Raw genomic sequence first — 14,539 nt, forward strand, 5'->3', positions numbered from 1 at the left:
AAAGAAAAAAGAGTGCGGTAAGCCTGCCCACACGGGCCCGACGTCATTCGAGCGCCCCGGAGCCCTTTAAAGGGCACTCGACGGCGCTAGGCGTCGCACGCCTAAGAAGCGCGACAAAGGGGCCTGCCCTTTGTGCACCCCTTTGTGCGTACCAGAACGCGGATAAGCTAGCCTCCCTTCCCCTAGCTTTCGGAATCCCTCTCAATCTCAAGCTCTCCTGCAGATGGACGCACACCCAACACTCTCAAATCAACTCGCTAGCAGACGGACGCTCTCTAAAATCCCACCTTCTTCCAGCATTCATCCAGCATTCATCCATTCTTCCAGCCTCTTCCAGCATTCATCCAGCTTCTTCTAGTATTCACCCAGCCACTTCCAACATCCATCCAGCCTCTTCCAGCCTCCTCCAGCATTCATCCAGCCTCTTCCAGCATTCATCCAGCCTCTTCCAACATCCATCCAGTCTCTTCCAGCCTCCTCCAGCATTCATCCAGCCTTTGCCAGCATCCATAGAGCTTCTTCTAGTATTCACCCAGCTGCTTCCAGCATTCTTCCAGCCTCTTCCAGCATTCATCCAGCATTCATCCATTCTTCCAGCCTCTTCCAGCATTCATCCAGCTTCTTTTAGTATTCACCCAGCTGCTTCCAGCATCCATCCAGCCTCTTCCAGCCTCCTCCAGCATTCATCCAGCCTCTTCCAGCATCCATCCAGCCTCAGCCAGCATTCATCCAGCTTCTTCTAGTATTCACCCAGCCGCTGTCAGCATTCTTCTAGCCTCTTCCAGCATTCATCAAGCCTCAACTAGCATCCATCCAGCCTCTTCCAGCATTCATTCATTCAGCATCTCCCAGCATTCATTCCCCCCCTCCTCTTCTTCACAACAATATCAAAATGTCTCCGGGACTCCCAATCCCTATTCTTCACCACAGCTTCCTCACCACAGGAAAAGCACCCATGCAATCTCGACCACGCACCACCAAGACTCTCATTCCAATTATGATCTCACCACTCTCTCAACTCCTAGGCCTCGCACTGTTTTCCTTAACATTCTTCAATGCTCAATCCCTCACTAAGAAATCACTGATCCTCAACGACTATCTTCTAGATTCTAAGCCTGACATCTGCGCCATAACAGAAACCTGGCTTAAACCAACAGATATAGCACTAATAAACCAACTCCCCACACATCTTTATGATTTCTTTTCACTTCCATGACTAAAGAAAAGAGGAGGGGGGCATTCTCTTAGCAGCCAAAAAAGAGCTGAGATTCACCCAACTCCCAGCCAACTACAAATCCTCCTCGTTTACGCTCCCCCAGGATTGCTAGACTCAGACGCCTCTCCCATCGTAGAAATCATCGCAAAACACATACATCTGGACTCCCCAGCTATGATCCTAGGAGATTTCAACTTCCATGTCGATAACACCACACTCACAACCAACTGTGAGGCTTTTCTCACCACCCTTTCAGCTATGGGCTTCAAGCAGATTATCAACAAGCCCACCCACAAAGCTGGCCACACCCTGGACCTTATTTTCATAAACTCTGGCTTCACGCACTCATCCCCCCCCCCCCCCCCCCCCGAATGCACTCCAATCCCCTGGTCGGACCATTCCTTAATCTCCACCACCTTCTCATTAGCAGAAACCCCAACGACTCACCCCCTTCAATCCTCATTTATCTATAGAAGAACATGCTCTTCCGATGTCCTCAGCAACCACCTGGCCAAAGAACTTTCTCACATAGACCTCTCAAACCCCAATTCAGCACTTCTATCCTGGAACAACATCACAGAGACAGTAGCAAATAAATGATGTCCTCTATCAACTAGGAAAATCAATCCCACCTCTCAAAGGAGACAACCATGGTTCAACAACGAACTCTGAAAACTCAAACAAAGCCTCAGACAGAAAGAAAACAAATGTTGCAAAGCCCCATGTCCAAGCACACTATCCGCCTACAAATCTGCCCTCCACCTCTACAGGAACTCCATCTCACGCACAAAAAGGGACTTCTATGCTCAAAGGATTCACGACCTAGTTTTCGACGTTAAAGCACTATTTCCTACATAGCCGAACTAACACAATCTAACGCACCATCTATTCCTAATGACCAAGCACAATCCAAAGCCGACGAACTGGCATTCTTCTTTCAAAGCAAAATCTCCAACCTCTTAACTCTCCTGCCTCCCGCCCCCGCCTCCACCCCCACCTCTTCTACTAGCACCTACCATCTACTAAATAATGGCATCACTCTTGAATCATTTGAACCTACTACAGCACTGGAGATTCAAACTTTATTAAAGAAAATGAAACCTTCTACCCATCCCTACGACCAAATCCCAACAAAGCTACTACTGCTAGTACCTGACACCATTTCCAAACCTCTGGCTGATATCATAAACTGCTCTTTATCTCAAGGAATCTTCCCAGATGCCCTAAAACTCGCCTCGCTTAAACCTCTTCTAAAAAAACCAAACCTGGATCCAAAGGAACCCAATAACTTCCGCCCTATTTCCAATCTATCTTTCATAGCCAAGATTATGGAAAAACTAGTCTACTCTCAACTGTCAGATTATCTTGAAGACCACAAAATATTTCACCCAACCCAATACAGGTTCCGTAAGGCACTAAGCACCGAAACCCTACTCATCTCTCTGACAGATCACCTCATCATGGGTCTGGACAAAGGTCAATCCTTTTTACTAATTCTCCTTGACCTCTCAGCGGCTTTCGATATCGTAATCCACTCCATCCTCCTCAACCGGCTATCGGACATCGGAATAACAGGAACTGCCTTTACATGGTTCAAATCTTTCCTCTGTAACAGAGGTTACAAAGTCAGAATCAACAACAAAGAGTCCCCCCGCTTCAATTCCCCACTAGGAGTTCCCCAGGGATCCTCCTTGTCCCCCACTCTCTTCAACATATACCTCCTTCCCCTGTGCTTGGCTGCTAACTAACCTAAATCTTAAACACTTCCTATACGCCAACGATGTTCAAATCTTGATCCCCATTACAGAATCCATTACAAAAACACTCAAGCACTGGGAAACCTGCCTCCAAGAGATCACCCTCCTCCTCTTTAACCTAAACCTAATACTCAATTCAGCTAAGACAGAACTCCTCATTTCCCCAGACGACAACAATACTCCTCAAAAGTCACTCACCAATACCTTCGTCACCTAAGCAAGAGACCTGGGAGTATTAATTGACAACCGTCTGAATTTAAAAACATTCATCAACCACACAACCAAAGACTATTCCTATAAACTGCAGGTACTAAAAACAATTAAACCACTTCTTCACCTTCAAGACTTCAGAACCATCCTCCAAGCCATAATATTCTCCAAGATAGACTACTGCAACTCCATTTTGCTAGATCTCCCCACCTCTTCAATCAAACCTCTTCAGATGCTTCAAAATGCGGTGGCCAGAATCCTGACAAACTCCGGCAGAAGAGACCACATCTCTCCCATTCTAAAAAATCTACATTGGCTTCCAATACATTTCAGAATTCTACACAAATCCCTCACCATCATCCACAAAACCATCCATAACCAAACCCCTCTCAACCTTCTATTCCAACTCAAACTTCACACTTCATCTCGACCTATCAGAGAATCCTATAGAGGTTCCCTGCACCCCCCCCCCCCAAACCAAATCCACCCTCCATCTAGCATCTAGAGAACGGGCTTTCTCCACTGCAGGACCTACCATATGGAATGCTATTCCCCCCGATCTCAGACAAGAACCCTGCCTATTGATATTTAGAAAAAGGCTTAAGACTTGGTTATTTAAACAAGCCTTTCCTGAAACTCACTGATTCACCATAGCAACCATTACTATACATTTAACACAATGTAAATAATTACTTTACTTACCGTTGAGTTACCTATGCTCTGTCTTTCCTTCCCCAGTTCCAGCACCCCTGTTTTATTGTAACTTCTGCTTCTCTTCGCTATGTTAATATTTAAGGTTCATTGTACCCCTGTTCCATGTAAACCGGCATGATATGATTGTATCATGAATGCCGGTATAGAAAAGCACCAAATAAATAAATGATACAGATGTTCAGATAATTGAAAGGGTTTAATGATCCAAAGTCAATGATAAACTTTTTCCATTGGAAAAAAATCAGCAGAACCAGGGGTCACTATTTAAAACTCCAGGGAGGAATACTCAGAACCAATGTCAGGAAGTATTTCTTCATGGAGAAGGTGGTGGATGCCTGGAACGCCCTTCCGGAGGAAGTGGCCAAAACTGTGAAGGATTTCAAAGGGGCGTGGGATAAACACTGCGGATCCACTAAACCTGGAGAATGGGAATGAAGAGAAGAGGTATGGGGGCAGCTTGCGGGAATGACAGCTACTACCTAGTGATTAATACCCTTATTCAATAAACATTCACATGGTTAAAGAGACTCCAAAATTGCTCTATGCTTCAATGGCAAGAGGAAATGTGGAAAAGAGGATTTGCATTCAGGCAACAACCAACAAGGTAGCACAGTCTGGGTAAACAAATAAATGTGGGAGTAGCGTGCTTGTTGCAGCGGTTACTACCCCAAACCAATTAAGCCTGATACTGCACTCTCAGTGCATATCCAGCGTAAATCTCTGCTTCAACATCAGGGGAAATGAAGAAAAGAGGATTTATATTCAGACAACAACCAACAAGGACTGACTTGCACAGTCTGGGTAAACAAATAAGCGTGGGAGTAGCTTGCTTATTGCGGAAGTTACTACCCCTAACAAATTAAGCCTGGTACTTCTCTTTCAATGCATATCCAACGCAGCTCACTGCTTCAACGGCAGGGGGGAATGAAGAAATAGGATTTATATCCAGCCAACATCTAACAAGGCATTCATCTGAGCAGTATGAGTATACAAACATTGGGGTAACTTGCTCGATACGACAGTTATTACCCTCAAACATTAAGCCTTATACGTTACTTTGATACAGCTCCAACACTGTTCTCTGCATCAATGGCAGGGTTGGAAGGAAATTAGAATAAAAAAGCTACCAATAAGTGCCCTGAACTCAGCCATCGGAGTAACAGATAAGTATGAGAAAATAAATGTGAAAGCTTGCTAGGCAGACTGGATGGGCCTATTGGTCTTCTTCTGCTGTCATTTCTATATGTTCTATATGTTTCTATATTCTGAGAGTCTTCAAGGTCAAAAAAATTAAACCCACCAATTCATCTCTGTGAAAGAAATGGAGAAGTGTTCTATATGGCTCCAAATCTGGAGGAATGTCCCTTTCCTCACCAAGAGAGCCACCACCATCATCATCGATATCATCTTGATCCATCTGCATTCAAGATTTGCCAAACCACACTGTGCCATGGCACTTGACCATGGAGACAGGCGGAGGAGTACTCGGAGCACATGGAACTACCTTAGTAGGTACTGCTGATTCAGAAGACCAGCCCTGTATAAATGTCTGCAATCCTTGTAAGAATTCTACCCAGAAAAAGGAGGATGGGTCCATTCCAGGCCCCATAGGCCTGAACCTGTTGTCCTCACGAGACACTAGTTCTCAGGACTCAGCCCATGGACCAATCAAGGGAGGGGACACCCCGCCATGTCTCCCTTGGTCCTACTCTCTTCAGACTGAGGAAATGGACCATCGCCGTCAAAATCAGAAGGCGGTAAATCTCTCTAAGCATCCAGGCACTGCTGACACAGGGTTAAAGAAAGTTCCGGTTGAATGGCCCTGATTATGGCATGCAGCACAAATAGATAGGCGCTTAGGCTTCTTTACCATGGGTGTCATGGCTATAAGCATACAGACAAATAAAGGCTCGTGCCTAGATTATCTGTGCGTACAAGCCGTGCCCAAACTAGATGCACAAAAAATGTGCATCTAAGAACAAGTGCCTAAGTTTCTTATCCAACTGGATGCCCAAACTGGATGCCCAGTACAGACACTAGATGCCTAAGCTGGATGCACAAGATGTTCATCCAGAAGGAAGAATGCCCAAATTGGACATATAGACAAGAACGGACACACAGGCGCACGCTATGGCTTGCAGCAAAAAATGTGCAAAACTACCTTGCGGTCTACAATAAGCTAATATGGGAGAAGCCTGGAAGGGGGGCCTAGCCAAATGGCTGCCAAACCCACCATGCCTGCACTATCACCTCATTTCACAGAATTCCCCAGGGATGTGAGCAGGTCAGCCAAACACTGAGGAAACAGACCCTTTTTCCTGCTTTCTTCCTATACACTTTTTTTTTTTTGGTTAGTTTTTTTTTTAAAGTAGAAAACTTTTACCTTGCTGGCAGGAGACCTCCCGATGAGGATCAAGGGGTTGAATAATAAATAGAGTGGTTAGAGCACCTATATTTGTAAACGTTTCCAGTTATATACTCCTCTTAAAGTTTCCTTTCTCTCCCGATTTCCTATGTATAAGAGATTTTTGAAATAGGAATGTATGGTTTTGTTGTGTTAAAAATGGGCTAGTTTGCCTCACATTATGTGATTATAATATCTCTGTAATTTCCAATACAAACGTTTGTTTGTATATTTGTTTAAAAAGGTGATAAATAAAAAATTAAAAAAAACAAAAAAACAAAAAAAACCTTTTACCTGAGCTCAGCGTTCCCTGGCTGAGAGCAGGAACGGGTCCCGGCTATGGGAAGAGAGGGTGAAAGCTTTCACCGCCAAGCCTTTCTCAGCCTGCAACCACTAATTCAAATTTAGGACCATGCCACTCAAGGCTACCAGACTGAAGGCACGCTATGAGAGAGGGACAGCACGGTATCACCTCAGGAAGCAAGCGGTGCTATACAGATATCTCATTTTTCCACTATCTCTTTTTCTCCTTTCCAACTTCTTTCTACTTTTCTTTTTCTTTTTTTTTTTTACTGAGGCAATCCCCTGAAGGGAAATACATGTCCACCATCTGCTGGAGACAGAGAATACTGGCAGGCTGATGTATATGGCCGTGATGTCAGCTTTTGCTCCATCTCCATCTGCTGACAGAGGTGCATAACCCACTCGTGGGGATTGACCTGCCTGAACGCATTTTTAAAGGCACACTGCCTTTTCTAAACAGGAATTACTACCAAATCATCACAGAGAGCTTTGTCTCTCTTAGAAAACCCTGTTCTGCTTAAGGTGTGAGACGTTTTCCTCAGCTGCCCCTATGACTGAATATGTTAAGTCTTTATCCAGCAAGGTACAATATATGTCCAGAAACTGCCAAGATTTAAATCTTCAGCCCTCTTAACTCTGATAGCTATACTTTAGTTTTGATGAGTCTAACCAAACCATGAAAGGAAAAGAAAACAAAATAATTGTCTCTCATTAAAACAAGTTATCAGACCGAAAAGGGTTAATAGCAGAGTCAGTTCTGTTCACCAAACTCGAACAGTGTTGGGAGCTGTTTCTCCCTGCCTCTCCTGTTACCTCCAATCCAGTGCCTTCGATTTTCTGTGGGGTAGATATTCAAAGCTGGACAGGTAAGTAACTTAGCCAGTTAGAACTTATCCGGCTAAGTTAAGAAGTATATATATGTAATCCTTTGTTGGAGAGTTCTTCTTCCAAAGGGCGCACACACTCATTTTTTCTCTGGGGCTGCTCTGGCTAGGGCTTCTCCTATTACTCTTTGTCCCAAGGGTGGATCTTTTTTTCATGGGGGGAAGCTAAAGCTTATGGACCAAACAATGGAATGTTTTCCCTGAGTGTCGGGCCGATACAGTAAGGAGCGGTAGGAAGAGCTGTGTTAGTGCCGGGCGCACCCGCGTTTGCCGCATGCACTGTCCAGCTCACCTACCGCTCGATACTGTATTTAAATAGCTTGCAAATGCAAGCCGCGTCCAAGAAGCATCCATGAAGCGTTAGGCCCGCGCAACCCATTTTACTGTATAGGCGCTTTATACAGCGCCTATACAGTATGCTGGGTGCGCTGGTACCTGTCATTTCAAATGTCATTTCAAATGACATTTGAAATGACAGGTACCAGGAAGTGGATGGTCCTCTCTCCCTCCCTCCCGAAGCAAAGCGCAGGGTGAAAGTTAAAACAAAAGGGAATAAAGTGTGATAAAAGTAAACTTACTGGCGGGAGCTGGCGGGCGCGCATTCTTCGAGGCGGGAGCCGGCGGGCGTGCATTCGTCGAGGCGGAGGGAGCCGGCAGCGAAAGTGGCCTCCAACAGCCCCTGCCGGCGGTGAATGAATGCATGCCTGTGTAATTGGGGCGCTCAAGGCGTGACATCACGACGTTTGGTGTCATGGCTTGTGACGTCGGCGTTCGCTAATGCGCTGCCTTGAGCGCCCAAATTGCATTCATTCACCTTCGCCGGCGGGGGCAGCAGCCCCAGGTGAATGAATGCAATTTGGGCGCTCAAGGCAGCGCATTAGCGAACGCCGACGTCACATGCCGTGATGCCAAACGTCGTGACATCACGCCTTGAGTGCCCCAATTGCACAGGCATGCATTCATTCACCGCCGGCGGGGGCTGTTGGAGGCCGCTTTCGCCGCCGGCTCCCTCCGCCTCGACGAATGCGCGCCCGCCGGCTCCCGCCTCAAGAATGAGGGTTCCTCACAGGCCTACGCACGGTCCTCATCACCACCCCAAGAGAAAAGAGCGTGCGGCCCCTAGTGAGAGCCCTCCTACCCTGATAGGAGAAGGAGGAAGGGAAGGGTGAGGGGGCTCTCCTGACCATCCTAGGCTTACAGGGCTTACAGGGCAGCATATTAAAAGAATATTTTTCACCCATCTGCATTGTCAGTGCAGCGACTGAGAGCAGAGCAGTCCTATTCCAAGCCAAGTTGTACAGAATCAAAACCAATGAAAGCATCATCAGCAAAGTGTGGGAGAGCCGGAGCCTTGAGGGAAAGGGCATGGGCTGGTCAGCCCTGGATTGTGGCTCCGTGCCGTGTTAGCTGGGCAAGCAGAGCCAGGTTTCGCTGCTCATGCTGAGAAGAGGGAGAGTGAACTTCAAAAGGATTTAGAATGCGCGCCCGCCGGCTCCCGCCTCGAAGAATGCGCGCCCGCCGGCTCCCGCCTTGAAGAATGCGCGCCCGCCGGCTCCCGCCAGTAAGTTTACTTTTATCACACTTTATTCCCTTTTGTTTTAACCCGGCTTCACACAAGGAACAGAAGTTGCAATTGTTCCTGCCGTTAAGAAACGCGTTTGCAAGAAGAATGGAAACTTTTTTTTTGCAAGACTGGGGCAGAGCTGGGTTGCAGCTCCGGAGAGCCCGGGGGGATTGACCCGTCAATTTGAGAGGACTGGGGCTGCCCCGGAGACCGGCACCCATGGACGCGGCCAGGGCAGGTGAGCAGGGGCTGGGGGAAAGTTTGCCGCCTACCCTTACCCCTGCCTCTAACGCAGGGGTAAGGGTAGGCGGTAAGTTAACAGGTTAAACGCACGGGAAAAGTGCAGGTTTAAAAAGCGATAATCGGGGCGCGCGTTACTGTATAGGAGGGAATAGCTAATCCGATCGTTTACATCTCATATACATGCCGCGGGCGGAAAGGGTTACCCATTGAGTTAAAGAGGCGGTAAGGATGGGTTAAAGGGGATAGTGAATAGCAGGTTGGGCTAACGCGGGTTAGAAGCAGGGTAACCGCGGGTTAGAAGCAGGGTAATCGTGGCCGCACTTTACTATATTGGCCTGTGTGTTAGTTGCTGCATCTCATGGGGTGACTCACTGGGACAAACCAGGCAGGAAAAGGCACTGGATGTTAAATTAAAAGTTTACTGATTTTTTGACAGTTAAATTAAAGTCCATTTTATCCATAATAGGTAAAATTACAGCTGACTGATGCATAGATGTGGGGTTTTCTTCTGGGTAGGTGTACTTTATCTCAGGAATCTGTGTTTAGCTTCAAAATGTTTCCCAGTGGGCCAAAGGGAATCCTAAGAGAGGGGCTCCCCTTAAATACGGAAAATCCTACCTGAGTCCAAGTTCATTCATGGTCATCCAGTCTGTGTCCTAGTCCCATAAGGGTGGAGATCCTGGTCCTTCTCCTTGATCTTGGTGGTATATAACTTCTCATGCAGGAAAAGTCTTGAGTAATCAGGAACCAGGTTATCCCAGCCCTGGATCCCTTATGAGGAGGAGTGGGTCGACAAAAACCTCCCCATTCAACAATATCAGAATTCTTGCTTGCCGCAAAAGATTTCTCAGTGACTGCTGCTATATTGTCACTGGTGCTTGCCCCATCTAGGGAGTAGATTAGGACTCACAGATCTTCAGCCCTTGTCCTTTGTGTCCAGGGAATATCTTCCAAAGGGTGCAAGATTTAAACAGTAGTCCCTTCTAAAACAGGATCCATTTTAGCCATCAAAAATCTCATGCTTTCAGATACTGTCACTGGATCTTGTCTCACTACGGAGTAGAGTGAGGCTCAAGGATCTTCAGCCCCTAAATGAGAGTCCCCAAGAAGGATTCAGCAAAAATCTATCTTACTGCAAAAAATATGAGGGAGCTACTCTGGCAGTGAGTGCACAGTGAGAAATCTCCTGATGAGATAGGGAGACCTCACCATGTATATGAAAAACAGCATCCTTACTCCTCTGAGACTAATTGAAAGTGTACACACTGAATCTTAAACTAGCTTCACTAAATAGGCTGAGGCAACCAGCTTGGGAGGGGCTTTAGATTATGGAAAACTCGCAGAGATGTTGACTTTCTAAGCAGGGACCTAGGGCCATTTAGTGGCTGACCCAAGGGGGAGCCACAAATACTTCAAATATTGATAAGTTATATGGCTAACTCACTCCACCCTGATCTACCCAGTACATACCTACTTTTTGTGCATGTATCTTTTAGCTGTATAAGGAACTTATATGGCTAAGCAGCGACCACTGAACGTAGGTGCATATTTAGCCACCACTTCTTAGCCGCTTAAGTCTCACTTATCTGGTTAAAAAGCGCTGAATGCGCTTTGAATATCAGGCCCTGTTTGTCTATCTGGCTCCAGTAAACATGCTTTGAAGCAAGGAAGGCAAAACACCAGCCTCAGTAGTCGATTTGTAATGCAGCTATCTTGTCAGCTCTTCTTTGTGGCTGTATTGTTATGATGTCCCAAATCCAATTTCTTTACTCCCTTTAGTCTCTCTCCTTCTCTGTAAGCAAAAATGCCCAGCCCTGCTTCCCCCTGGCATCAAGATAAACTAAAGTAGGGTGCTAGTTCTGATTGGTTCAAAACTCTCTGTTGTACATTTTGGGGGAAAATGAGAAAGTAAGCTTTCTACACAGACTCTATGATCTCCTTTCAGTAAAAAAAAAAAAATGGTCTCACTGATGTTCTACTATGAAGCCCAGTTGACACAATCTAGTTGAGGACTGCATCTATGGTCCCATAGGGAAACATTCTATCAGCATTCATTGTGTTCTATAAGTTGCCGATTTCTTTCCTCCTGATAACACGTGACGTCACGGCGTACGTTCATACGCTTTCGCTGACTTGGGCGCCCGTCAATTTGGGCGCTCAAGCCAGCGAAAGCGTATGCACGTATGCTGTGACGTCGTGCACGCCCGTTCATACGCTTTCGCTGGCTTGAGCGCCCAAATTGACAGGCGCCCAAGTCAGCGAAAGCGTATGAACGTACGCCGTGACGTCACACAAGCCCGTTCATACGCTTTCGCTGGCTTGAGCACCCAAATTGACGGGCGCCCAAGTCAGCGAAAGCGTATGAACGTATGCCGTGACGTCACGCACGCCCGTTCATGCGCCTTTCCTGACGAGCGCCTGTGCACTACGGGCGTGCGTTCATCCATCTTCGCTGGCGGGGGCCGCTGGAAGACGCTTTCGCTGCCGACTGCCCCCGGGAGGCAGGGGAGCCGTGGTGCGCGCCTCCGGAGGAGGGCAGAGAGGACTGTAAGAAAAAGTAAGTTAACTTTTGTTACACTTTATTTACAATATTTTAATAGCATGTCGAGTCGCTTTTCGCCCTGCGCCTTGCTCGCCTGAGGTTTTCTTTTGATTAAAGTTGGGATCCACTTCCTGGTACCTGTCATTTCAAATGTCATTTGAAATGACATTTGAAATGACAGGTACCAGCGCACCCAGGATACTGTATAGGCGCTGTATAGCGTCTATACAGTAAAATGGATTGCACTTCATGGACGCGCGTTGGATGCGGGTTGGACGCGGCTTGCCATTTAAATACAGTATCGAGTGGTAGGTGATCCGAACTGTGCGTGCGGCAAACGCGGGTGCGCTGGGCACTAACGCACCTCTTTTTACCGCACCTTAATGTATCGGCCCGTGTGAGAGGCTTAGAAAGACTTTATCTGAGTTCTGATAGCTGAATCCGTGTTGGTGCTGTCAGAGGACGTCACTCATTCATATCCATGCTGCTGTCAATGGAGAAACTTTTATAATCATTGCAGAGTATTTATGGTAAAGTCTGCATGTTTGCTTGGGTAAGTTTATGTGTGTTTGGAGGGACAGTTAATCCCATTAGTAACTAGAGAGAATACTCACAGAAGAAGGCAGAATCAGTGGCACTCCAGGAATAGGACTGCTTGAAGAAGCCTGGCTACTTTTTGGTATGGTGAAATCAAACCCCACCTTCCCTCTGTTCGTTAGGACCACATCAGCATGAACTATATCATCAAATAGCTGGAGGGAAAAAAATAAGATTAAGGCTCAACAGTAAGTAAGAAAAGCTCATCAGCAGGTGAGAGAGATAGGCTAAGTGACAGTAAGAGCAGAATAAAAGAGACACTCAGAGTCCGATGAGATTAAGGTTCAGAGGTAGGAAATGAAGAGGCACAGACAAAGATGAAAGAGACAACCTGTCATCGCCAATGCATAGGTAGCCTATACAAGCTGTATCTTAAAAACAGTAACAGGTAAGCCAAAAAAAGTAACTGAAGAATCAATGGAATCAAAATAGAGTGTAGACATGAATAAATAACCAAGCCAAGGTCAAAAGTGTTGGGTTTGAGGCATAGTGTGGACTCTTAGTCACTGTGGCGATGACTCCTCCCACGGGGAGGGGCCCCGTGGGGAACCACAGCGATAGGCTAGACTCAGAGAGCAGACACTGGAGATGGAAAGCTTTATTGTACTGCTGTAGATAGATGGTAAGAAGGCAGGAGAAGGTGGCACTGAAGTCCAGCAAAGTGCCAATATGTTCAGACAGCCTCAGATGGAGAATCTCACCCAGATGTACAAGGTTGGAGGTGTTCCGCAGAGTGAGGTAAACCGAACCTGGTGGGTGGAAATGGAGAGCTGGATCATAGAGGTACTCACTAAAGAGTAGTGCTGGAATCCTCCTGGTAGATGGTGAAGGTGGGACTCAAGCTCTGTGATGCAGGATACACTGAGCTGGATAGGCCTTCGAGGAGCGAGTACCTGGTAGCACAGGAGATCCTATAATAGAATAGAGAGACCCCTGAGGAGCGGTTGTCTAGTTAGTAGAAAACCCCAAAGGGTAGTTGAAAGCGAGAGGCCCCCGAGGAGCAGGAGCCTCTCGCGGGGGCCTCTCTTGTGATCTGTGTACACTACTATTTGGTGTTGTGCACTTTCTAGCCAAGGACGCCACTCCTCAAAGGCCAGCTTTGTCTCCGATTCCATAATTTCTTTCGGCAGGCAAGAACCACCTTCAAAAGAAGGAGCAAGAATAGAGCATGTTAGATTAGCTATACTGGCTTAAGACTGCTCCCACGCCAATGTCCGATGCGTCGACCTCGACAATGAATGGGCGATGTGGGTCAGGGTGACGGAGACACAGCTTCTTTTGAAAAGCCTCTTTGAGCATCAGAAAGGCTGATATGGCTTCTGGAGACCAGTTGGCAGGATTGGCTCCCTTTTTGGTCATAGCAGTTAGAGGGACTGTCAAAGATAAGTAGTTTTTGATAAAGGAACGATAGTAATTGGTGAAGTCCAAGAAGCGGCGCAGTGCCTTCAGGCCTATAGGTTAGGGCCAATCCCGGATACTTTCTAATTTCTTGGGGTCCATCTGAAACCCTTTCTTAGAAACAATGTAATCTAGGAAGGGTACAGACTCCTTGTGGAATTCGCACTTTTCAAGCTTTGCGTATAGGTGGTACTCACGCAGGCGTCTTAAGAGTTTCTTAACATCCTCTTGATGAGTTTGCAGATCTTGAGAGAAGATCAGTATATCATCGAGATAAACTAGTGTGCATTGATAAAGTAAGTCCCGTAAAATGTCGTTCATCATATTTTGAAAGATTGCAAGTACGTTACTCAAACCGAATAGCATGACGAGATATTCGAAGTGTCCATCTCGGGTGTTAAAAGCAGTCTTCCATTCGTCTCCTTCGCGAATATGCACTAAGTTGTAAGCTCCTTTAAGATCTAGTTTGGAGAATATCTTGGCTCCGTGGAGCCTGTCAAACAGTTCAGAAATTAAGGGCAGGGGATACTGGTCCTTGATGGTAATCTCATTCAGACCCCTGTAGTCGATGGAGGGGCGTAAGGTGCCATCTTTCTTTCCTACAAAAAAAAAGCCTGCACCAGCAGGGGATTTGGACGGTCTGATGAATCCCTTCTGAAGATTCTCTTGTATGTAGGTGGACATGGCCTTATTCTCAGCTACAGAGA

The 14,539-nt window shown here is 46.6% G+C and overlaps 1 protein-coding gene across 1 annotated transcript in view; it reads right to left on the reverse strand.

Moving 5' to 3' along the window:
• Positions 1-14,539, reverse strand: part of HYDIN (HYDIN axonemal central pair apparatus protein) — a 1,819,717-nt gene that overhangs the window by 1,117,095 nt on the left and 688,083 nt on the right. Inside the window, exon 28 of the mRNA XM_029609235.1 lies at positions 12,452-12,589. Coding sequence (XP_029465095.1) covers positions 12,452-12,589 — 138 coding nt within the window. The remainder of the gene's footprint in view (positions 1-12,451; positions 12,590-14,539) is intronic.

The sequence above is a fragment of the Rhinatrema bivittatum genome, chromosome 7 (assembly GCF_901001135.1).
Source record: "Rhinatrema bivittatum chromosome 7, aRhiBiv1.1, whole genome shotgun sequence".
NCBI classification, from domain to species: Eukaryota; Metazoa; Chordata; class Amphibia; order Gymnophiona; family Rhinatrematidae; genus Rhinatrema; species Rhinatrema bivittatum.